Source organism: Lynx rufus, unplaced genomic scaffold, assembly GCF_022079265.1.
Source record: "Lynx rufus isolate CCGP_SWC_20201006 ecotype Redwood Valley unplaced genomic scaffold, mLynRuf1.p SCAF_2, whole genome shotgun sequence".
In the NCBI taxonomy this organism is placed as follows: Eukaryota; Metazoa; Chordata; class Mammalia; order Carnivora; family Felidae; genus Lynx; species Lynx rufus.
Genome location: NW_025814834.1, coordinates 219,894,957 through 219,919,368, shown reverse-complemented (window position 1 = coordinate 219,919,368; position 24,412 = coordinate 219,894,957). Strand labels below are relative to the sequence as shown.

The window sequence follows — 24,412 nt, the reverse complement described above, 5'->3', positions numbered from 1 at the left end:
CCCAGAGGCGACTGCTGGGGCAGGTCACCCCCTCCTTGGGTGGGGGACACTGCAAAGTGATGCAGCCAGGAGTGTGGCCGGAGGCCGGGGTGAAGACTTGGGGCCCCCGGGTGTCTTGCCTGATTGCCTCCATCCTGGGCCATCATGGTACCTCTTGCCATTGAAGCCTTTGTCACAGACACAATGCACGTTTACTCCCGAGCGTGATGGTTGGCGCCTGCCCCTCCGGCCCCTAGACTGCGACATGCACGTGGTGGGCACGGGGCTGCAGCTTAGTGTCTAGCCTGTGTCTGCACATAGTAGGTCCTCAGCTGTTGAACGAACACGTAACACTGTCACTTTTCCATCATGTGACATCGGGGGCAGTCAGACCCAGCCTGGGGACGAGGGAGGATAGGGCGGCTGTCTGAGGTCCTTGTGGGCACAGCAGAGACACGTCCCCTCTGCCTCACTCTTCCTGAAGGGCACACTGACGTGCCTCTGCTCCACGACAGCACGGCTCCCCTGGGACGGCCCTCAGGAGTGACCCCGGTGGGTAGGGGCAGCTTCCACCAGAAATCAGGTTCTCAGGGCTGCATCCAAACACTGCTTTTTTCTGCCCAAGACCCCCCGGACAGGAGCCGCGATGGCACCTGCTCTGCCCCGGGCGCCGGGCGGGGGCATCCTGTGTGTCCTCTTTGGCCTCCAGACGGCTCAGGAGGCAGGTGGCTCAGAGCCTCAGATCCGTGCTGGGACAGAACGCGAGGGAGCCCGCTCTAGGCGCGGCCGAGCTCATGGTGACGTCTGTGACCGTCCCATAGTTCTGTCCTCACCTGTGACACACCGACAGGTAAGGGTCTTCTCGCCAGGGTCCGCCTCTGCTATCTGGCCGGCATCTGGGAACCGCTTCTTCGGCCCTTGTGTCTCTGCCTGCAGGCCCGAGAGGACTTGCCAGGCTCTGCCCTGCCCCTGCGGCTGCTAGACAGCATCTCTGTCCTGGGCCACAGTCAACATGCTGAGATGCCACTGAGAATCAGGAGGAGACAAGTGCACAAGCCACGGGAAGTGGATACCCTCCAGTCTGGGCCCTGTCCTTCGGGCTTGGGTAGGCGTCTGGGGGCACAGGGAACGTATTTTTAAAGAGATCCCCAACTAGAAAGATTAGCAGGACTCAGGCCTCCAGGACCAGCCTCCGGGTGGGAATCTGGCCATGGTGCGCCTGCTGGGCTTTCCGATACACAGTAGGCATTGGTCCGTCCCTTTATCTAGAATGCACGTAGCAGGCACCCGCTCCAGGCCACGCACGGAGCTGGTACGCCCAGCACCAGCCGTCCCGCACCAGGAAGGCGGCCTGAGCCTCTGCCCACACTCCACGTAAGTGACGCTAAGCAGGGCGAGAGCCACTGCCCTCCGCACACGCACTGAGCGCCAGCTCCCAATCCAGAGCTCCACGGCGGTGCTGGCGCGTCCTCTGGGGGACGGGAATATCCAGGTCGCATGGCGAGGATGCTCTGAGAGGGAGGGCAGCCAGGTTTTGCGGGGGAGCGCGTGCTGTTTGCTTGGCGGTTCGATCCATTCACCACTGTATGGGCTAAATGCGGACTCCGTCCCGGTGGCGGGTGCCAGTGGCCCTGGTGACTAATCCAGCCACAGACTCCGCAGCTGACTCGTGGGCCCCAGAGCCCGGGCCACCAGGCCCACGGCGGTGAACCGTGGCTGCTCTCCTCACAGAAGCGCCTCTGCTGGTCTGAGGTTGGCTGATGGGCACCACGGGGGCGTCCCTCCCCAGCCCCCGACCTCTCGTTAGCGAGGAGCGATGCTGGCTTCCCCCTGCACCCTCCTTCCTCACCGCCGTCCTTTGCTGAGATGGCCCAGTGCTCTTGGGAGTTAAGTCCAGGAAGTGGGTCGTTTCCATGTTGGCTACTGAGCTCAAAGCTGAGTATCAGCTGCTTCTGTTTTTGAATGAGATGAGCAGTAAGCTCAGTGTGTGCGTGCAAGCCTGTGTGTGCGTGTGTGTGCATGCATGGGGTGCCTGTGTGCGTGCAAGCCTGTGTGTGCGTGCGTGTGGTGCCTGTGTGTGTGCAAGCCTGTGTGTGCGTGTGTGTGCATGCATGGGGTGCCTGTGTGCGTGCAGGCCTGTGTGTGCGTGCGTGTGGTGCCTGTGTGCGTGCAAGCCTGTGTGTGCGTGCGTGTGGTGCCTGTGTGCGTGCAAGCCTGTGTGTGCGTATGTGTGCATGCATGGGGTGCCTGTGTGCGTGCAAGCCTGTGTGTGCGTGCGTGTGGTGCCTGTGTGTGTGCAAGCCTGTGTGTGCGTGTGTGTGCATGCATGGGGTGCCTGTGTGCGTGCAAGCCTGTGTGTGCGTGCGTGTGGTGCCTGTGTGTGTGCAAGCCTGTGTGTGCGTGTGTGTGCATGCATGGGGTGCCTGTGTGCGTGCAAGCCTGTGTGTGCGTGCGTGTGGTGCCTGTGTGCGTGCAAGCCTGTGTGTGCGTGTGTGTGCATGCATGGGGTGCCTGTGTGCGTGCAAGCCTGTGTGTGCGTGCGTGTGGTGCCTGTGTGCGTGCAAGCCTGTGTGTGCGTGTGTGTGCATGCATGGGGTGCCTGTGTGCATGCAAGCCTGTGTGTGCGTGCGTGTGGTGCCTGTGTGTGTGCAAGCCTGTGTGTGCGTGTGTGTGCATGCATGGGGTGCCTGTGTGCGTGCAAGCCTGTGTGTGCGTGCGTGTGGTGCCTGTGTGTGTGCAAGCCTGTGTGTGCGTGTGTGTGCATGCATGGGGTGCCTGTGTGCGTGCAAGCCTGTGTGTGCGTGCGTGTGGTGCCTGTGTGTGTGCAAGCCTGTGTGTGCATGTGTGTGCATGCATGGGGTGCCTGTGTGCGTGCAGGCCTGTGTGTGCGTGCGTGTGGTGCCTCTGTGTGTGCAAGCCTGTGTGTGCGTGCGTGTGGTGCCTCTGTGCGTGCAAGCCTGTGTGTGCGTGCGTGTGGTGCCTGTGTGCGTGCAAGCCTGTGTGTGCGTGTGTGTGCATGCATGGGGTGCCTGTGTGCGTGCAAGACTGTGTGTGCGTGCGTGTGGTGCCTGTGTGTGTGCAAGCCTGTGTGTGCGTGTGTGTGCATGCATGGGGTGCCTGTGTGCGTGCAGGCCTGTGTGTGCGTGCGTGTGGTGCCTGTGTGTGTGCAAGCCTGTGTGTGCATGCATGGGGTGCCTGTGTGCATGCAAGCCTGTGTGTGCGTGCGTGTGGTGCCTGTGTGTGTGCAAGCCTGTGTGTGCGTGTGTGTGCATGCATGGGGTGCCTGTGTGCGTGCAGGCCTGTGTGTGCGTGCGTGTGGTGCCTGTGTGTGTGCAAGCCTGTGTGTGCGTGCGTGTGGTGCCTCTGTGCGTGCAAGCCTGTGTGTGCGTGTGTGTGCATGCATGGGGTGCCTGTGTGCGTGCAAGCCTGTGTGTGCGTGCGTGTGGTGCCTGTGTGTGTGCAAGCCTGTGTGTGCGTGTGTGTGCATGCATGGGGTGCCTGTGTGCGTGCAGGCCTGTGTGTGCGTGCGTGTGGTGCCTGTGTGTGTGCAAGCCTGTGTGTGCGTGCGTGTGGTGCCTCTGTGCGTGCAAGCCTGTGTGTGCGTGCGTGTGGTGCCTGTGTGTGTGCAAGCCTGTGTGTGCGTGTGTGTGCATGCATGGGGTGCCTGTGTGCGTGCAGGCCTGTGTGTGCGTGCGTGTGGTGCCTGTGTGTGTGCAAGCCTGTGTGTGCGTGCGTGTGGTGCCTGTGTGCGTGCAGGCCTGTGTGTGCGTGCGTGTGGTGCCTGTGTGTGTGCAAGCCTGTGTGTGCGTGCGTGTGGTGCCTGTGTGCGTGCAAGCCTGTGTGTGCGTGCGTGTGGTGCCTGTGTGCGTGCAAGCCTGTGTGTGCGTGTGTGTGCGTGCGTGTGGTGCCTGTGTGCGTGCAAGCCTGTGTGTGCGTGCGTGTGGTGCCTGTGTGTGTGCAAGCCTGTGTGTGCGTGTGTGTGCATGCATGGGGTGCCTGTGTGCGTGCAAGCCTGTGTGTGCCCATGCACCATGCACCCTGGGAGGCACTGGCAAGCAAGGCTGGGGAGAGGGCAGAGAGAGGCGGGTTGGAGAAGCTGCGATGCTCATGCTTGGAAAGCCTCCCTGAGGTTGAGAATCTCAACCTCTGTGCGGAGGGAGTTGTGTTTCCCTCGGGACTGGCCTTTCTGCTCAGAAACACTGCCTGTGAGTGAGCAGGTCTGAGCCGGCCTCTGAGGCCCCAGAGCCCAAGGCGGGAGGCACATTTCCTGGGCCAGGATTCAGCATCCTGGTCACTGCTGCGCAGTGAAGGGGAGTCAGAGGGACCAGATGGATGGGGCCTGGCCTCCCGGCGTAACCCCTTCTTGGAGCTGGTAAATTAGCTCGGAGATGCTTATCCAGCCTGTGCTGTCCTCCACGAGGGGCCCCTGTGCGTGGGGTCCTACGGCGGGAGAGGCCCTGAGACCAGGGGTGGGCAGGGGCATGGAAGGCCAGCCCTCATTCTCCCTAGCCTCCCTCGCCCCCGTCCTCGCCGGTCACACACAGCAGCATCCACTGTGGAGTTCTCGGGGGCCCTCTAGGGCAGGGGTCCCCAACTCTTTCCTAAAGGGACCGATAGCAGCTCTTTTAGGCTTCCAGGCCACACGACTGGACCCTGTCCTGGAGGCACGGGAGCAAACTCAGACATCATGTCCGGGAATTTGATGAGGCCACGTGCCCATCAAACTTTATTGACAGACTCAGATGGTGGGGCTGGCGTCGGCCCTCAGGCCCCAGTTTTCTGACCTCTGCTTCAAGGCCTCTCTGCTCAGCGTGGTGTCCGGGACCCCAGAGAGGGGGAGACAGGCAAACCGCAGCCCCATTTGTCACCAAGCCCTGGGGGGTGGGGTTCGTGTGTGTGCAGGGAGGAGGAGCACGGCTCGCGGCCACACGGGGAAGACTCCTGCTGTGAGCCTACTGTGCGCCAGCCACACGGCTAACGGTGTTCCAGCATCCTCTGAATTAACTCTGCTGAGAGAGAATCATGAGGCCAAGCAAGTATGTGAACCTCTAGGGCCGCCAGGGAGAAGCCCACGGCGGTTGGCGGGGGGGTGGTGCTCAGAGCAATGGAAATTTGTTCTCTCGAGGTTCTGGAGGCCTGAAGCCAAAACTAAGACTCCAGTAGGGCCTGAGGGTCCTAGAACTCTGAAGGTTCTAGAAGAGGGTCCTATGTGTCTCCTCCAGCTTCTCCTGGTTGCTGTCAGCCATGGGCTCCTGACTCTGGACTCCTGACCCCTCTGCCCTCTACGTCGCTGTCATGTGGAGTTTTTCCATGTCTCTCTGTGCCCTCTTCGGCGTTTTTGAAAGACACCAGCCATTGCATTGACCGCCCACCCTAAATCCAGGATGATTTCATTTCAAGATCCTGAAGTAATTAACTAAATCTACAAAGACTCTATTTCCAAATGAGGTTACATTCTGAGGTTGCACAAGTGCACATGAATTTGGGGTGAGGGCCCAGGCTGCTTGTCCTGGGTCTTGTGACACTGTCCATCTCACTGCAGAGGGCCCAGGCTGCTTGTCCTGGGTCCTGACTCTCAGGTGCCAGCACCGGCTGTCTTGGGGCTGGCTGAAGTCCGCTGTCTGGTGGATCAAACAGCTTTGAGAAGTGCAGCCAGGGCCTCCGTGGCTCTGCCTGACCACCCCCCGCCCCCGCCCCACCCGAGGCTCCTGGGCCTCCACAAAGCACAAAGCATTTCAGCTCAGGTGTACTCGGTCCCCAGGGCCGTCGCAACAACATACCTGAGTGGGTGGAGGAAACAGCAGGGTTTTACTGCCTTAGACTGCGGGAGGCCAGAGGTTGAGAGCAGGGCCGTGCTCCCTCCGAAGGTTCCAGGGGAGGATATCCCAGCCTCCGTCCCGGCTTCTGGTGGTTCGTGGGCCCTGACGGCGGGAATCCAGCCTTGTCCCTGTGTGCGTGTCTGTCTCCAAATCCCCCCTTTTTATCAGGACACTAGTCATATTGGGTTAGGACCACTGACCCCAGTGTGCCCTCATCTTAACTAAGTACGTCTGCGATGACCCTGTTTCCAAATAAGGTCACGTTCTGAGGCACCAGCAGGTAGGGCTTGCACATATGAGTTCTGGGGAGACACAGCTCAATCCATAAAATGAGGACACCACTGGAAGTGAATGGGCTTTCCCAGCCTCTCTGCCCACCACATCCCACCCTTTCCGTGGACTCCAGTGTGTTTGTTGGAGTCTGGACCCAGAGGCTGTGTGATCTTTTTGGCCCCCAGCTCCCTCTGTCTCCCCACGGTGCTCTGAAATTCAGGGGAGTCTTCAAATGCAGAGAAAGTTTCCTCGTGTGAGGAATTTGCTCCTCGAGGTAGCTGATCTGTGGATGGGACAGCTTTAGTTGAGCCTGATGGCAGGAGACCAAACCCAATTTGGGGGACCCTAGCCAGTGGGGTGTGCATGCTGATGCCTAGGCTCTCCCTAGATCATAGCAGCATGGCCATTGGCCATCCCCCGTGGGGAAAGAGCCAGTGTCCTCCAGCGGGCTGTGCAGGAGAGCAGCTAAAGGCATGGGTCCCAGACCAGGCCTGCTGGGGTTTGAGTCACGGGTTTGCTGGGTCTTAGCTGTATGTGCACTAAAGGATTAGCTTTGCTCAAAGGAGTGACCTTGACCCCAGCTCCTGGGAGGTCACCGTAAGCCTTCCAAATGTCTTCCCTGATAAGAATGTCCTGGTTTACCAGATAGCCTGCACTAATAATGTGGTTTACGGTGGGGGCCTTGGGTTACAGGGTGTCGGCTCGTCGGGCCGGCCACGACTACATGACCAAGCCACTGCACAGACTGGACACTCAGGCTCAGGGGGCTTCCCGGGCTGGCGACACTCTGCGCGTGTTGTCGGGCATCGTCACTGGTGGGAGGTAGGGCTGCCCACGTTCCTCTGCTGGGAGGGGACGGCTGTGGGCTCCTGCCTGGCCTCTCCTGGACTCTGCCCCCTGCCCCCCCCCTCATTGCTGATCTTAATCTGTGGGTTTTTTCCCACTGTAGTAAACCAAAGCTGAGTGTTAATGCTTCGTTCAGTTCTGTGAGTCCTTTGAGTGAATTTGTGAACCTGAGAGTGGTCTTGGGGACCTCTCAGATTACACTGTGCCACCTTGACAAAGTCCCCCAACCTCCCTGTAGAAGTGGGGAACATCTCTGCACCCACCTCTTGGGTTGTGGGAGCTGTGCGTGAATGATTCACTGAGAACACCGCCAGGCATCCACCGCCACTGAGGAGCGTGACGAGGTGGGTTCACCCACAGCAGACGCCAGAGGGCAGTTCCGCACATCCTCCCCCAGCCTCACCGTTGCTACTGGGAAGGAAGTACCTGAGGGAGAACGGGGACATCGTGATGGGCAAAGGGCCACATCTCACCTTTGTGGCTACGTGGGGTGTGGTCGGGACATTTCTGACCCACTCACGAGGGGCCGCCACAGCAATGGTGTCCCAGCAAGTCAGTTTGGAGGGTGTGACCATCCAGGGTTCATATGGGGGACACCTGTTTCCTGGTGTCATTCATGCATTTCTTCCTTTAGTGAGTAAACTCAGCACCTTTGACATTTTGGGCCAGATCATCCCTTCTTATGGGATCATCCTGTGCTCTGTAGGACATCTGCCAGCATCTCCGGTGTCTATCCGCTAGATGCCAGTAGGATCGACCCCTCACCTCCGTGTGACAACCAAAACCGTCTCCGGCTGTGGCCAGATGTCCCGGCTGAGGACAAACTGACTTGGGTCCTTTGATTCCTCGAGGACTTGCCTCCGCCCTGTTATCGTGAGGTGTTAGCACAGCCATTTCCAGAGGCGGACTCTGTTCTCTTTAGGCGGTGGTCCTGCTCGCGGCTGGAGAGAATTTCAATGAGAGGCAGCTTGCTTTCCACAGGGTCTTGGCTCATCGCCCACCGTGTGGACACACCCCTTGGTGTCCTTGCCACAAAAGCTGGTAGCCTTGTTTTTCTGGACCATCCTGGTTTGGGAAGGTGCATTTCCCCTCAGCAGCCTTCCCCGCCCCGTCAGGTGGCCAGGTGCTTCAGAATGAGCCCAGACCCTAGAGCGCCTGCTCCTCAAGAAAGCTGGGCCGGCCTCTCCCCCATCCCGCAGGGGATGCTGTGAGTGTCCCCGTACTCCCAGAGACTTTGTCAGAGATGTGCCGTGCACTCTGTGTTTTGCAGCCTCTGTGGAAAGGAATGGTGTTTTTGCAGTGCGACTGGCCCTTTGGAAAACCCTGTCGCCTCTCACCTGTCAAGCCCTTGAAGACAGGCGTCCCTGGATCCATTGGCCAACAGGTCTTTGTCCCCGCAGGGCAAGCGCATGAGATCCCTGTATCATAAAATGAGCTGCTGTCAGCACAGATGGGCCGTCCCTCTGCCTCAGCAAACTCCAGGGCCATCGTTCCTGCCTCCGCCCAAGTGCACCAGCCGGATGTGCCCACACGCCCCTCAAGTGGTGGGAAAGAAGGCCCTCGATGGCTTTGTTTTTGTCGCGGACAGTGGCCTGTGTGCGATTCAGCTTCTATTTAATCAAAAACCCATCCAGACCTGGAGATAGATTACCAAGCCCACATCAATCTCCAGGGCCTGATCTTATTACAAAACACCACAAATATAACCATAAAAGCCCTATTGATTGATGCAGAGTTCGCTAATCCATCTGTCCCCATCCATTATTCCAGGTATAATTTTTCATTATCTGGATGGCAGCTGATTCCTAGCACATTAGTATACAGTGGCAATTACCAGGAGCAGAAAGAGCCCCTAAATTAGCAGGAACAATAACACCTGTCAGGAAGGGGAAGCAAGAACCCCCCGCACAGCACGCCGTGCACTCTGGGACCAGGTCTGAATTGCAGAGCATTTGAAGATGGATTCGATGGTGACCTTGTAAATAGCGGGGAGAAAGTCTGTGTTTTGTTGCTTTTCTGGGGGGTGGAGAGTGCACATTCCCTTAAGGTAACATCATTGTTCGCCAGATCGCAGCTTCCCTCACAGCGGGCTGTAGATACTCTACTAACTAACATTGCCCTGTTCAGGGTCAGTGGGGTTTGGGGGACAGATGTTCCTGCCTGCATTATGCAATGGCCACAAGGGACCTGACCAGAGGGGACATTATTTAAGGTGTAAGTATCGGCAGAAAGGAGTGAGGAAGGAGAGAATCGGGGGAGAGAGACTCCTAAGAACCCTGTCATTTGTGTGGGGTGAGGAAAGCCAGTAGGGAAAGGTCCCTCTCCATACACCACTTCTGTGATCTGAAGGTTCTTGTCTTTTCACAAAATGCGGCTCCTTTTCTACCCCAATGGAGGAAATGGAGACATATGGCTAAAATAATTCTGCGGGTCCTCGGAGGGACTACATTGGTAACGTTCTCCCTGAGTTTTGGTGTCCAAACACCAAGAATCCAATCTATTGAGTTCTCAAGGGAACTGTCATGCATCATGATCTATTCTCAAGCCAACCTCACACAGACAAACCCAGCGGGGTGAAACTGGCCAGTGAAATTCTCAGAACTCAGTAAACTTTTGAAGATGGAGGAGGAAGGTTCTAGTCTTCAGAACCAAAGGATTGCCATTGGAGTCCTGGCTTTAACCAATCATTCAAAACAGGTATATATTCTCATTAATTCGTAAGACAAACCACCTTCAGCTATTCACCTAAGTTAGAGCCCAGCAAACTATATAGCCTATGAGCCAAATCTGGCCGCTGCCTGTGTTTGTAAATAAAGTTTTATTGGCACACAGCCACGCCCATTGGTTGGCACATGGGCCGTGGCTGGTCTAGCCCCGTAATGGCAGGATTGGGAAGTTGCAACAGAGACCACACTTCCTGCGAAACCTAAAATATTTACTCTCTGCCCCTTTATGGCCAGACTACAGGGATTTACACAGATGAAGGAAGGACGGCTGGCGTTTGGAGAGGACTACATAACAGGGCAGATGATTGACACGGAACCACTTCTCACACGTTGTTCTGTTCTCTTCTTAGTAGCCGACCTCCCAAAGAAAGGAAACGAGGGGAGGCATCCTTATGGATTTCTGTCTTCCAAACTGCTTCTTACAAGTGTCATTCTTGCCACATGTCAAAAGGCCTGATCCTTGTTCAGCCATCATGAGTATGGGGTCTATGGGATCGTCTTGTAGCCATTGACGTTTTGTGCATGAGCCCAGGGGCCCATTAAGACCTATGGGCCAGGCATTGAAGCAGAAGGCTGTTTGCCTTGCAAAGGCAGTATGTGAGGAGTAGTCAGATGTTTGCCTCTAGCCAGTTTTATGACCAGAATGTGGCCACAGATGGGTTAGTTTGGCGTTAGATATTTTATTTTCTCTGAGGCCCTGGAGCAGAGAATTGCCTTCCATCCTGGATCCGCCAAGTGATGATGGGAAAGTCACTTTACTCCTCAGCATCAGGCTCCTCGTTGGTCAGGCAGGTGAAAAAGTGCAGGATGCTGATGGATTAAATCGATCATGTGTGAAGACTTAGCAAGGCGCCTGGCATAGAGAAGTCTTTCCAGAAAGCATAGCCATTCTATTATTGTCGTATTTTTACCCAGATGATCTGGCTGGTAATATATTAACCCATATATCATCTCTGCCAGATTTTAGTTTGGTCAGTTCTATGGAGGAATTTCACACCGAAGTCAGAAGAAAGGCCTCCAGAACAAGGCACACCTTGGGATTATATCTTTCTCCCTGTTCCCTTCATTTTTATATTCTACTTTTCAACTATGAATGTAATGTGCCCCATAGCTACAGTTGTAAGGGACTGTGTTAGAGCATGCGTGGGGCTAGGGGTGGATGTAAAGATGATGACACCCTTTCTTAAGGGGCTTCAGGGACTTATGAGGACCTCAAGCAAAGGGCTGATCTTCTGTTCTGAGAGTCATCAGTGAGGGAGGGGGGCCCTTGAGCAACCATTTCTCCCCCAGGCTTCAGTTTCTTACATCTATCAGACTGGGAGAATCAATGCTTTCCCATCCTAACCCACAGGGGGAATGGGAGGCAGTCAAACATCTAAGATGTGGCTGGTCTTGGAACTCCTCTCTTCCAAGGACTTTATCACTGAAGATATTCAACGCAACAGAATTCCCATAGTAGGAAGACGAGAGGTCAAAATCTGGCAGTGCCCTATGCCTCCCATGGTCCTGCAGATGTTGGGGAAAGGACGGCACAGAGCTCTGCTCTTGAAAGGGCTCTCAGTGCCTCCGGCTAGGCCTCACCTGGAAGTTCAACCAGCCCCTGCTGCTCCTCTTGGCTCACCCACTCAGGGTATTCTTTTATATCACTAGCCTTCGTAAGTTGAATTCGCCTGACCTACAAGATGGAGGGTTTAGCCCAAGAAACGAAGACTCAGTTCTTGCCATGGGAGTTGGGGTGTAACCTGCCAACAAACACCTGAGAAGCTTTTTGCATGGACCCAGAGCACTTCCCAAGGGATCTATCCGTGGAGGGGATGATGAGGCTCAAGAGCCTGCCTCCACGAATGTTCTTCTCCAGGAATGTAGATTAGAGAGGTGCCAGCCTCAGTCTTGGGAGAAAGGAGACCAAGACTGAGATTCAAGAAGGTCAGAGCAAAACCAGATGAATGAAATCTGAGCTCAGAATCATATACTACTGCTCTTATTACGAGCTTTGGAGCCAATAGACCCTATGTGATCCAGGGAACTTACACAAACTGGCCCACATAGTTTTCACTTCCATGACCGATGCTGACAGTATCTACCTTTGAGAGTTGTTATCAGGAATAAATGGGATCATGCACATCTGACAGTTGCTACAACTTGTTGAGCATGCCTGAGATAATCATCACCACCATCATCACCATCATCACTCTCATCATCTCCACATTCATCACCATCATCACCACTGTCATCACCACCACCGTCATCACCACCACCATCATCATCACCACCACCATCATCATCACCACCGCCATCATCCCCATCCCCATCATCATCACCACCACCATCATCCCCATCCCCATCATCATCACCATCACCATCATCCCCATCACCACCACCATCGCCATCATCACTGTCACCACCACCATCATCATCACCATCATCACCATCACCATCATCGTCATCACTCACCATCAGCATCCTTTTCAACCCTTCCTCTGCCAACAAGGTCTCGGTTGGGTGTTGGGGAAGCTGCTGAATAGTTAGGGATTACTGGAGCTGGTGGGCATTCCATTGTTGGTGAGACAGAGGGTGGTTCCTGTGGCATAACTAGCTATCAGTTCCATTGCAAAGCTGACTTGGCAGTCTTAGATGAGAAAGTAAACTGGCCCAAAGGCTTATAGCAGGTGCCACAACTTGGGCATAGGTGTATGTTAAGCCATCGTCCAGAACGAGCAGTGAATGCTGCCACTTTAAAAACTGGACACTAGAGCAGCTCCAGGTGGGCACCATGGCCGAGCTGGTCAGAACTAACACTGCTTGGCATGCAGGAGGTGCTCAGTAACTGGTTCTCGAATCAGTGGATAAAAGAATAGATAAGGGGAAGTCCGTGACTTCCATGTACCAAATCCGTGTGCCTTCTCCAGTTTTCCTAGTGGTGCTTATCCTGTGGGCTCGGGACGGGAATCCCTCACGACAAACAGAAATATCCCGGATGATGGGCAAACGGGAGGAGAAAGCCTGTTTTCTGGTCATGCCAACTTTGAATCATTTATTAGCAATTCCCCCCACGAGGATCATATTCGGTAGAGAGGTAACATCTGTTTGCGAGACTGTGTCCTTGGGAGACCGCCAGAAAAATCTTCTACTCTGAGATCCTCCACACTGGGACACACACACGTGCTGTTCTCACCCACCCCCGCCCCCCCGGGACCTGCTGGGTCCCTCTGGGGTGATAGGTGGGCCTCTGCAGATGGACACCAGCAGTGGAGAGATGCAGGTGCTTAAACACCCAGGTGCAAGAACACAACAGGGCAAACGGGCACTTGGGTGGGGCAAGACGCTGCTGCGTGCAGGGCTCGGTGCGGAGCCCCCGGGACCTTTACGGCCTGGCTCCTCAGGTAGGGTTCTGTCTGACTGGAGGAGAACAAGGCCTCTGCACGTGGCTTTTACGGACCAGTGGAGTCTGCTGAGGTTGCCCCCAGTGTCCGTGTTCTAGGAAGGTAGTGACAGATGTGTTGTCAGGAGGAAAAGAGCCTCAGGTAGAGCACCAGAAGTGGGAGCCTTTCCTACCACCCCAGCGATCCAAGTACCCCTGAGTCTGCCGGGGGGTGCCAACCCACGTTCACTGTCCCCCACCTTCCCAACAAATCCTGGGCCGTCCTGGCTCCTCCTGCATCAGGCCAAATGCGCTGCTGCTCAGAGGTGCTGCCCCTCACCCAGGTGGGAGGAGGGGTGACAGGGGCTGGAGGAATGCGTCAGCCAGAGCCTTCCTGGGCCAGGTGGCGGGCTCGGCAGGTAGGTGCGAGAAAGGACACAGCTGCCCGCGGGCCCGGTCACAGCTGGGGGACCCAGAGAGGCCGGGGCCGGGGCCTCGCTTCCTGGACTTCAGGTGACAGCAGCGCTGGTAGCCAGGGCACCTGGGGAAGGAGAGACCTGAGTTGGCAGGAACAGGGCCCTGCCCCTGCTGGGCTCCTCTGCTCACACCCTGGTCTCACGGCTGCCCCCCACTTCCTCTCTTCCAGGTCTGGCTGTTCATCAGATCATCACCATCACTGTCTCCCTCATCATGGTCATAGCTGCTCTGATTACAACTCTTGTCTTAAAAAACTGGTAAGGCTCCTCGGCCCCTCTGGCCTGGAAATGGGGGGTCCCCTGGGAAGTGTGCACAGAGGCTTTCCTACTTTTCAAACCCGGTCCCACATCACTGAGTTTTCATTTGGGTCAGAGAACCCGGCGCTACGCCCTGCTCCCCGTCGGCCCCGGGGCAGCCTGGCCGGCCACGGGTGCTGCGCTCCCAGATACAGCCCTTGGGGAGTGTCCCCCCTCACCGTGGTTTTCTCTGCAGAATACGGGCGAGCCCAGCCTCCGTGACGGTTTCTCAGGTGGCAGCTGTCCCTGTCTGTCTCTGCCCTCGTGTGTAAATTGCGATGTCACCCACCCGACACTGGTGGCCTGGGAGGATCTGTGCCCACCCCTCGCTGCCCCTGGCTGTCCAGGCTCAGCCGCCTTGAATCCTTCCTTCTTCTTGCCGCCGCTCTGTGTCTGCTGAACTAGGTTACTGCCTTGCTCCAGGCCGCCTGCCTTTGCCTATTTCCTCCTGGAAATTGGCCTACTTTGAGGTTGGCCTTGCTGGGTGTATGCACCTGCTACACCCCTGGGAAAATCGGGGCACTGCCGGGTGACCCTGCTGAACACACACCTCCGAGGCCCCGTGTGCCTGCAGCCTCTCCTCCAGCAAATGTGCCTCCTTTTAGCATCAGAGCTCAAAGTCCCTGGTAGAGTAACACACCCAGATAATCCCCCTGCTGCCGGCGGGTGCAGGAAATCCTACAGGGCTCATGGGTGGCAGCCGCCCCCGAGTGTCCAGACAACGGAAATTCGAGAGAAAGCCCGTCTCCAGGGTCAGCAAAGGTGGGAAGGAGGGGCTTGGCACAACCCCCAAAGCCGACCTCGCGGAGAACAGTGAGGCTTCCCGAAGGCTGGCGAACCCTAGACCCCAGGCGTTTTCTGGGACTGGTGATGAGGACCGCACTCAGCTCGCCACAGGGCAGTCCTGGGCAGGGGATGGCTGGCCAGAGAAGGGACTCTGGAGCCCAGGAGCGCATGGGTGCATGGCAGGGCAAATCCCATCGACCCTCTTGACTGCCCCCAAAGGAGGCAGGACTCTGTCACCCGTCGTGTGACAAACAGGTCAGCTCCCTCTTGGTTTCCCACAGTGGGGTTTAGAGCAAAGCCTCAGAGAGTCCTCCTGGGGAAGACAATCCAGGCCGTGGATGAGGGGGTTCCGTGACCTTGGGGGGGAGTCCCTTGGCTTTTGCAATTTTCTTCCTACCTTTGCTTACAGGGTGGGGCTTCTGCATCGGGAAGCAGGGCTCCTCTTGTTGGAAAACCGAGACAGGGCATGACCGTGACACTCGCCCCTCAAAGCCACTTCTTCTGCATTGGCTGTGAGCACAGCAGGGATGGGGAGATGGGGCACTGGTGCCCTGATGAGGTTCCTCCAACTGGGGGCTCCCCAAATTTCCTCCTAGCTGCCCTCCTCCGTGGGGATGGGGCTTCTACTCATCCTTCTTGTGACTTGCAAGAAGTGACTGAGAGGGTCACCAATTGTCTTCTGGGTCAGACACCTTGGCTGACAAGGGAGGGATGCCCATGTCCGTCCTTGACAGTGTTGGGAAGGCTCTGTGGACCAGAGGAGCAGGGAAGTATCCATGGGGAGTGCGGAACAGTCCTCTCCATAGACCTGGTGGCGGCAGTGAAGGATGGACGACCAGCTTTCATCCCCAACTGGGAGCTTGGGCGGGGGCAGGGCTGAAGGCACAAGGCTCCCTGTTCACTGATTCTCCCCAGAGATAGTTACATCGTCCCTTCCAGCACGAACCACCAGACCAGCCCTACCCGTACCCATTCGTGGGGAAACTGCATCCACACCACTGCCTGGGTGACATCCTTTGGCCAGACAGGGCCTCAGCTCTGGGATAACCCAGCTCAGCCACTTACCTCGTAAGCGGCCCTGCCATAATGGCCACATTTACAATTCAGATTTTATTAACGACAACAGCAACAAAAAAGGGAGAGCAAGCTGATTGTTTGATTGTGGTTGATCTTTCCGAAGAGGCTGGAAATTACCATTTAATATTAAACGACGAATAATTAATGCCTGGAGAGGAAGGTTCCACAGTTTAGGCGCTGGGTTTGGGCACCGGCCCGCCCCGCCCCCACGTCGCCTTGGCTCTCTTCCAGCTGTGCCCAAAGCGGGAACACGCGCAGGACCAGCCACCAGCGGAAGATCAACCAGCAGGAGGAGAGCTGCCAGAACCTGACGGACTTCACCCCTGCCCGGGTGCCCAGCAGCCTGGACATCTTCACGGCCTACAACGAGACCCTCCAGTGCTCCCACGAGTGTGTGCGGACGGCCGTGCCCGTGTACGCAGACGAGACGCTGCATCCGACGGGGGAGTACAAGTCCACGTTTAACGGGAACCGGTGAGCTCAGGCCTGGGCCGGTGCCTGCCGCCTCCACAGGCTCCTGGCGGGACGGTGTCGTCACAGGGGCCGTGGGTCTGTGTGGGGCAGCCGTCATGTGTCTCTGGGGGGGGGGGCTGAGCACATGCACACAGCTGGTCTAGCGGAACAAGAGGGGCGGGCTAGACATAAAGAGGGGTCTCCCCACCCAGAGACAGGACACGGCAGCATCCGGAATCCACTTCCAGACCCTACCCTTGGAGAGCGGGCAGAAGGCCTCCCCACCCCGGACAGCATGTGGTGGCAGATGAGTGGGCATCCCGCCGGCTTCACAGAGCCGGGCCTTCTGATATCAACACGTTCCCCCCCCCGCCCCCCTGTCAACACGCACCCTCTCCCGCAGCCCACCGCCAGCGTCTCAGAGCCCCCGTCAATAAAACGTCAGCAGCGCATCTAGCCAAAATAGCAAACACCAACCAGACTCTGGGTTATTAAATGCTCTTTTTTTTTATTAATCATGTGTAATCCTTCAAAGAAGACATGACCCTAAAACCATCCCTGGGAACATTGAAGAAACCCTTGAGTCAGCTTCCAGGGATTTATCCGGCATTAGATTAAAACATCAACAAGCTATTTTTTTAAGCGAGCATACACTTAGGCATCATTTTGTAAATAAAAAAAAAAAAATTCCCAACCACTGAAAAGTCTTAGGAAGAAATGAGTAAGAAAGCAGACGGACCTGAGGGACCCCTTGTTGGCGGCAGGAAAAGCAGCTAGGAGTAAATGCCCGAGGGCCCGAAAGCCTTCCTCCCAGAGCCACGGTCAAGGAGACTGGGGTGACGTCCAGCTGTGATGCCCATGGTTAGCGGGACCTTGTCCTGGCCGTGAGAACAGGTGGGTCTTCCGGAAGCTCCTGTCTTGCACCTCTGCGTGGGAGTCCTCGATCTTCCCAATGTTCCCTGAGACGCTCCTCTCCCCGCTGAAGAGAGCAGGGTCTCAGGGGTGTCCTCTGCCCGCTGCACTTACACTCGGCGACATTGGGGGAGCTCCTTGGTTGCCTACCAGCCTTGCCGAAGGCCTCGTTCACAAAGAATTGGCAAAAGCATTTCAAAGCATTTCACCGAGTGAACATGTGTGCGTCAGTTTGTGAATCCCGGCCAACCAGAGCTTCCGTTTTGGGGAAGCGGGGATGGAGGGTCGCCGACTGGCCATCCTTGTTCCCACTGGTCCCCCTCTGGCCCTGCCCTGTCCACGTGCAGTGTGGGCGCGGCTGGCGCTCTTAGCCCTGGCTCAGAAGCGTTGGATAGAGCGGGTTCTTGCTTTTGGGCCTGAGGTCACGCTCTGCTGGGTCTCACTGGCCTTGGGAAACGATGGCTCAGGTCTCAAAGGTGACGGATGACAGGAGAGCCATTTCCGGAGTCGGCCCCCCCGCGCTCCAGCGTGTGCAGTAAAGTGGGTGTTATCTCTGCCCTCAGAGGCGGAGACCCTAAGCTTTGCCCTTGTCCTACCAATTAAAACACTGAAATCTAGAATGCCAGCTCCCTTCTGCACACGGATCCCTCAGGCCGTGTGTCCTCCAAGGCCTTCCCGGGCGGAAGTGAGTGTCAGCTGGCCGTTGTGGGGGGTTTCCCGTTCCTGCCGAAGACCGGTGGGGGGGTCCAAGCTGAGCATTACATCTCCTGGGTTCTTTGTGACTCAAGAAGCCGGTGATCGGCGGCAGGCCTGAGCCGGCCGGCTTGCCCGTTGTTCTGTACCGGCACACGCAAGCCCGTTTTTCTGCTCCCTGCAGACCCTCCTCTGATCGGCATCTTATTCCTGTGGCCTTTGTGTCTGAGAAATGGTTTGAAATCTCCTGCTGACTGGCCGAAGTCTTGTGTACCTCCTGGGGGCAGGGCAGACGCCATGTGTCTATTTTATGGTATGTACCTCTTTTTCTGGACGTTGACTGATTTTGTTTTTCCCCTTTGCCTCACCTTCCCCAACCCCGGGATAAGTGGGAGGCCTTCTGGACATGGCAGGTGGTGTGGCCGTCATGAATGCGAGCCGGAGGGCTGGGCTTGTGGTCTCTCTGCTTCACTTGCTAGAAATGCCCCAGTGGAGGGGAGGGACAGACAGGCAGGGATGCGGACCAGCAGGGAAACCCGGCCGCTCAGCAGGCAGAGACCAGGGCAGCGGCCACACGGGCAGGTATCACACCTGCATCGAATGTCTGTACGTCGACGGGGGAGGGCACAAAGCAGAATTAAAATATAATTTTGGAATATAAAAATAAGAGATAAGAAGGCAAATGATAAAGGAAGCAAGCAAAGGGTTGAGACATCTACTAATTTGAAGCCAGGGACCGGCACCAAAACAGGATGAATTTTCCATGCTCTGCTGAATAGGAACATTTGGTTTGCTTTCAGTGATATTAACTTTAATGCTAACGTTAAATTGCTTTCTTCTGCACCGAATCTCCCGAACACTCGGGCTGCCGGGGGAGAAAGAGCATTTCGCCCCCATGACTGCACGCTCTCTACGCGCAGTTCAGTAGACGCAACCCGCGGGCTGGGCTCTTTGGTTTTGTCTTTCTTTTTGAGGCTGGGTTTTTCTCGTCCACAGATATTCTGTGACATCATATCCCTTCCCTGAGTAGGGGACCCAGTTTCTAGGATGGGTTATCGGGGTCTGAAAATACCGCTTCTTCCGCTCACCTCCTCATGCGGGGCTCGTGGTCAGAGTGGGCAGAAGGGCAGAGGCAGGAAGGTGTTTCCTCGGGACACACGTGTGCCCCTCCAAGAACTCGGCTGGCTGTGTGTAGACGGGGGCCTGTGGGAACCATCAGAAATAGGAGTGGGGGGGGGGGAAATCTGTGCTAATCCAGCCCTAATGAATCGAGTGTTTGCTCCAAATCAAATCTCCAACCCTCACTTCCTGTCCCGAAGCCAAAATGACCTGCTTAGCGTGATGTTCAGCCAACGGGCAAAGAAACGTAATTAGATTAGAAAAGAAAGCACCCCTCCCTTCCCCCCGCCCCCCACAAACGGCCTTTGTTGAGACCGTGCTGGCAAGTTAGGGAAAGCGCAGTCTCGTCCGCGACCATTCAAGAGCCAGATGCGCCTCCGAGGCCCATCCGTCAGACGCTCATGCCTCCGTCTGCCTCGTCGTGACTCACCTCATTAAGGCCAGGGACAGAGCGCCCTTTGGAGCTCCAGGCAGGCTGGCAACGGGGAGCTGCTTCTTAGGAGCGGGGTCCCCGCCGGCCTGGTGAAGCCTCTGCAGGATGGCCCGGTGGTCTCCAGCATGCCTCTTAGGATTTGACAAATGCCTGCGAGCATAAGACATTGACCTGGTCCCTGCACGTCAGGACCCCAGCTCCCCTCCTTCAAGAGCCTAGCAGTGGGCACGCCCTACCCTCCAGGCAGCCCCCGTGGGGGGTCAGTTTCCCTAATGTGGACCCTCAGGGGGCACTCACGGGACACTCTTTCCATCTAGAGATTCATATTGTCCTCCCGGAAGTGCCACCTACAGAGGAGAAACAGGCACGAGGCAGTTAAGTGACTTGCCTGAGTTCAGTCAGGTTGCACGTGGTGGGGCCGGTCCGACCCAAGGCGGCCTGGCTCTGCCCACCATCCGAGAGCCTCGGTTGTGCCCCCCGTGCTATGAGCTGTCTGTCCCCCGTGCCACCCCCTGCCCGGCCCCATGCGGGAAGAGAGCTGGTGGCCGACGAAGGTAGGCTTTCCCACGAAATCGGCCTCCTGGGACCTTCAGCCCGATTCTGCAGCGTGGGAACCAGGCAGACGAGAGACGAGCTCCTGAGTGCCGGAAGCCTGAGCCTACAGCCTTCTCATGCACCCTGAGCACTGAGCCGTAGCCCTGACTTAAAAAAACAAAAAGTAGGAAAGAGTGCTTTAATTTACTCCTCTGCTCCAGAAAGCTTTGCTGTCTCCTCGGCTCAGCTCTCTCTTCAAGCAACACGGGGCATCGAAGGACCCCCCGCAAGCTTGGCGGGCACTCCCCTTCCGCCACTCCCCGGCGGGCCCCGCCTGGACCACATTCCTCTCAGGGCGTCTGGACCCCACTTGTCTGGACCCCACTTGCCAGCTCGTCCGAGGAGCTATTTCAGGACCACCTCCATTGGCGGGAGAGGATGCCTGTGTGTCCGAAGACCAGACCCACTCACTCTGGATCCCAGGGGGGCCGTGTCGGGAGGTGAGAAGAGCCGTCAGGACCTGCCCTGAGGCCGCCATGCACCTGTGGAGCTCCGGCCACCTTCTTTTCCGGTAGACGCAGACCAGCAGGGCTATGCAAACAGTCTTGTTAGCCTTTGATAAATGCTTAAAGATTCCGTCTCCACGTGCTGGACAGACTGTTTATCACTCAATGGGAGAAAAGCATTCGGATTCTAAGTATCCCTGATTCTTGCAATTAATGCCCAGACATGAGCATCGAGCGGAGAAGGGCCAGGAAGTTCGCTCAGATTTACTAGGGTACTTATTGTCCCTTAAATAAATAGCAATTAATACTAAAACATTTAATTAAGGTTTAAGAGCCAGCGGAGATATTTATCTCTTGCATAGCTGTTAAGCCTCTCCAAATGCATTTTTAATGATGATATAGCTGTTTGTAACCATACCATTGTGTCTGCTCACGCTAACCCCTGTGCACACGTGGGACCCGAGAGTGGTTAAGTTCGCTTCCCTGTAGGCTGATTGTTGGTGATGCTTGGGCTCCTGGACACAGGCACCCCGATGCGGGCAGATGTTCATCCTGTTTCCCTGATTCAGCCTCTCCAGTAGATTCCAGCAAATTCTTGCCTCAGACCACCTCCACAGTGGCACCCCGTTGTTCTGGATGAGTCACGGTAAAGCCGACCTTCCCAAACACCAAGTAAGGGGACGGAGACACAGGCCTGCCGTTGGCTCTTGGGCTAATCTCCTGTCATTTTTCACGTAACAAGTAAACTTCCGAAAAGCTCATTAGTGTTCAGATCTTTTGCATTTGCCAAAAGGCCACTTTATTCCCAACGGAGCCTGAAAAGTAATAAAAGTTCTTGCATCTGAAGTCAGTACGAAATAAATCATGTGCCGTTATTATTTTCAAAAACACACTGAAGACATAACTAATAAAAACCGAGAAATGCACCTGAGCCTTCCCACTTTGTTTTAAAACACACACACACACACACACACACACACACACACACACACATCCAGCTTTTGTAATTCAGAGGAACGGTTTTTTCAAAGCAACGTGCAGAAACCCCCTCTGCACACTGATCCCCAAGCTACAGGCGAAGTCCAACGGAAAGTTCCCAGTCCGACGGAAAGTTCCCATCAGGTTGGCAGAAACTGAGGAGCAGCCGCTGGCTCCAGGGCGCTCTTGCCTTAGTCTGTTGGTTCTTTGTTTTGCAAAAAGCAGACACTGCTCTTTAAACCTAGGACCCACCTTGTAGTTAGTTAGTCTGTCAATGGCGGGGCCAGGCGAGCCCAAGATCTCCTTCCAGGCAGCAGAGGGCACTAGTTTCTCCAAAGTCAGAATTTATCCCAGATCCCAATCTCTCAGATCACTTTGCAACACACAGCTTCCCTTTCTGGTGCGGACGCCCTCCCCCTGTTTCTCCCCAGCCAGGACGTGGAGGGTGGGGGGCTCTCCTTGGCTATCTTTTCCTGACTGGCCTGGGATGCACACCCCTCTCTGGTCCCTCTCGGGTTAGTGCCCAGCTGAGAGGTTCATGCACAGAGTCTTTGGAACAGAAAACCACAAGCCCTCCCTGGAGCTGAGTGCAAGCAGCAGGAATGCGGGGCAGACTTGGAAAGTGGCTGTGGGTAGCCTCAAGCCCCTCCCCCCGGCCTGATGGGGTGAGGCCACCCTTGTGGAGACCCTTGCAGGGAACCCACCCACCTCTGCAGGAAGCCAACATCGCTCTTAAAGTGGCAATTCAAGGCACAGGGTTGGAGCCATACCTCTCCCTCTTTCTCTCTCTTTCTCTCTGCCTCTTTCATCCTGAGACTTTGGGTAGAAACGGATGCCCATGGGTTTGGAAGAGGCTTTCTCCCCAGCAGCTCAGGGGCCCCTCTGCCAGTCCTCTGATGTGGCTCTCCCCGTCACAACCCACCTGCAGGCAGCACGTGAAGGTCATTTCAGGCTTTAGTCTCTGGGCCGGAGGACAAGGCTACTTTCACACAGATGCTTCTTCCCTTATCTGCATCAGCATGGATTTCCCGCTCTGGGCACAGGGCTGGAACCCGGGTGAGCCAAAGGTGAACCCGTAGGCACCCCCTGACTGTACGTATCGTCCTGTACCTGAGAAGTCCTGTAACGGCACGTTCTGATGGAAATGAGACAGAGAACACGTTTGGGAAAGGAGGGGTGCCCAGGAAGGCCTCCCCAGGGATGTGACCGTCTGCAGAAACTTGAAGGATATGAAGTCCGAGATTTGCCCTTTCAGGCCAAGGCGCTGCCTGGAACTCGGAGAGTGAGGAGGCAGGACCTTGTCCACTGTGCGAAGCTCTGAAGACTTTCAGTGGGAAAGTGGCAGGAGACGGTCCGTTCTGAAAACCACCCACGAGATGGCTGGCCTGAGGGAAGGGGCCAAGGGGCGCCTGTCACCTCCGTCTGTCTGACTAAAGGCAGAATAAGGGACTGCAAAGCCGCCTTGCGGAAACCTCCCTTCTTTTTATTTATTTATTTATTTAAATATGAAATTTATTGTCAGATTGGTTTCCATACAACACCCAGGGCTCATCCCAACAGGTGCCCTCCTCAATGCCCATCACCCACCGTCCCCTCCCTCCCACCCCCCATCAACCCTCAGTTTATTCTCAGTTTTTAAGAGTCTCTTATGCTTTGGCTCCCTCCCTCTCTAACTTTTTTTTTCCCTTCTCCTCCCCCATGGTCTTCTGTTAAGTTTCTCAGGATCCACATAAAAGTGAAAACATACGGTATCTGTCTTTCTCTGTATGGCTTATTTCACTTAGCATCACACTCTCCAGTTCCATCCACGTTGCTACAAAGGGCCAGATTTCATTCTTTCTCATTGCCAAGTAGTATTCCATTGTATAGATAAACCACAACTTCTTTATCTATTCATCAGTTGATGGACGTTTAGGCTGTTTCCATAATTTGGCTATTGTTGAAAGTGCTGCTATAAACATTGGGGTACAAGTGCCCCTATGCATCAACACTCCTGTATCCTTTGGGTAAATTCCTAGCAGTGCTATTGCTGGGTCATAGGGTAGTTCTATTTTTAATTTTTTGAGGAACCTCCACACTGTTTTCCAGAGCGGCTGCACCAGTTTGCATTCCCACCAACAGTGCAAGAGGGTTCCCGTTTCTCCACATCCTCTCCAGCATCTATCGTCTCCTGATTTGTTCATTTTAGCCACTCTGACGGGCGTGAGGTGGCATCTCAGTGTGGTTTTGATTTTTATTTCCCTGATGAGGAGTGACGTTGAGCATCTTTTCATGTGCCCATTGGCCATCTGGCTGACTTCTTTAGAAAAGTGTCTATTCGTGTCTCTGCCCATTTCTTCACTGAATTATTTGTTTGTCGGGTGTAGAGTTTGGTGAGTTCTTTATAGATTTTGGATACTAGCCCTTTGTCCTATATGTCATTTGTAAATATCTTTTCCCATTCCGTCGGTTGCCTTTTAGTTTTGTTGATTGTTTCCTTTGCAGTGCAGAAGTTTTTAATCCTCATGAGGTCCCAATAGTTTATTTTTGCTTTTAATTCCCTTGGCTTTGGAAACCTCCCTTCTTAAGGGGGCCACCCTCTGACCTGTGCTCCAGCCCAGGACCCTCTTCCAATGAGGAGGGGGCACTGCTGGTCATCATGCCAGGACCAGGGACAGCTGTTGGGACAGGGACAGCTGCTCCAGCCAGAGAGGCTCCCAGGCCGCCCAAACCGGGCAGGGGGTCGTCAGGCCCAGGCTTCAGTGTCCTCATACTGTTTTGACTTTCTAGCTTTTAAAATTATGGTGAAATATACGTAACATGAAGTGGACCTTTTTAACCATTTTTAATAGTGCATTCGGTGGTATTAAGTATAGTCACTGTGTCATGCAGCCGTCCCCACCATCCGTCTCCAGAACTTTCTCATGTCCCTCAACTGAAGCTCTGTCCCCCCGAAACACCAGCCCCCCCAACCCCCACCCCAGGCCCTGGCGCCCACCCTGCCACTCTCTGTGTCTGGATTTGACTCCTCTGGGGACCTCACATGAGTGGAGTCATAGAGAATCTGTCTCCACAATTGTTAGCTTTCCACAAATTAGAAGGAAGATACACATAGAGGAGAGACATTTCTCTTTGTTTTAATGGCTTCCTTTTGAAAAACACCCC

The 24,412-nt window shown here is 55.5% G+C and overlaps 1 protein-coding gene across 1 annotated transcript in view; it reads left to right on the top strand.

Moving 5' to 3' along the window:
* The window catches only part of AJAP1 (adherens junctions associated protein 1), a 75,974-nt gene extending 58,022 nt beyond the window's left edge, over positions 1 to 17,952 (top strand). The window contains exons 6-8 of the mRNA XM_047082404.1: positions 13,651 to 13,738; positions 15,872 to 16,114; positions 17,883 to 17,952. Coding sequence (XP_046938360.1) covers positions 13,651 to 13,738; positions 15,872 to 16,114; positions 17,883 to 17,952 — 401 coding nt within the window. The remainder of the gene's footprint in view (positions 1 to 13,650; positions 13,739 to 15,871; positions 16,115 to 17,882) is intronic.
* Positions 17,953 to 24,412: the final 6,460 nt, after the last annotated feature.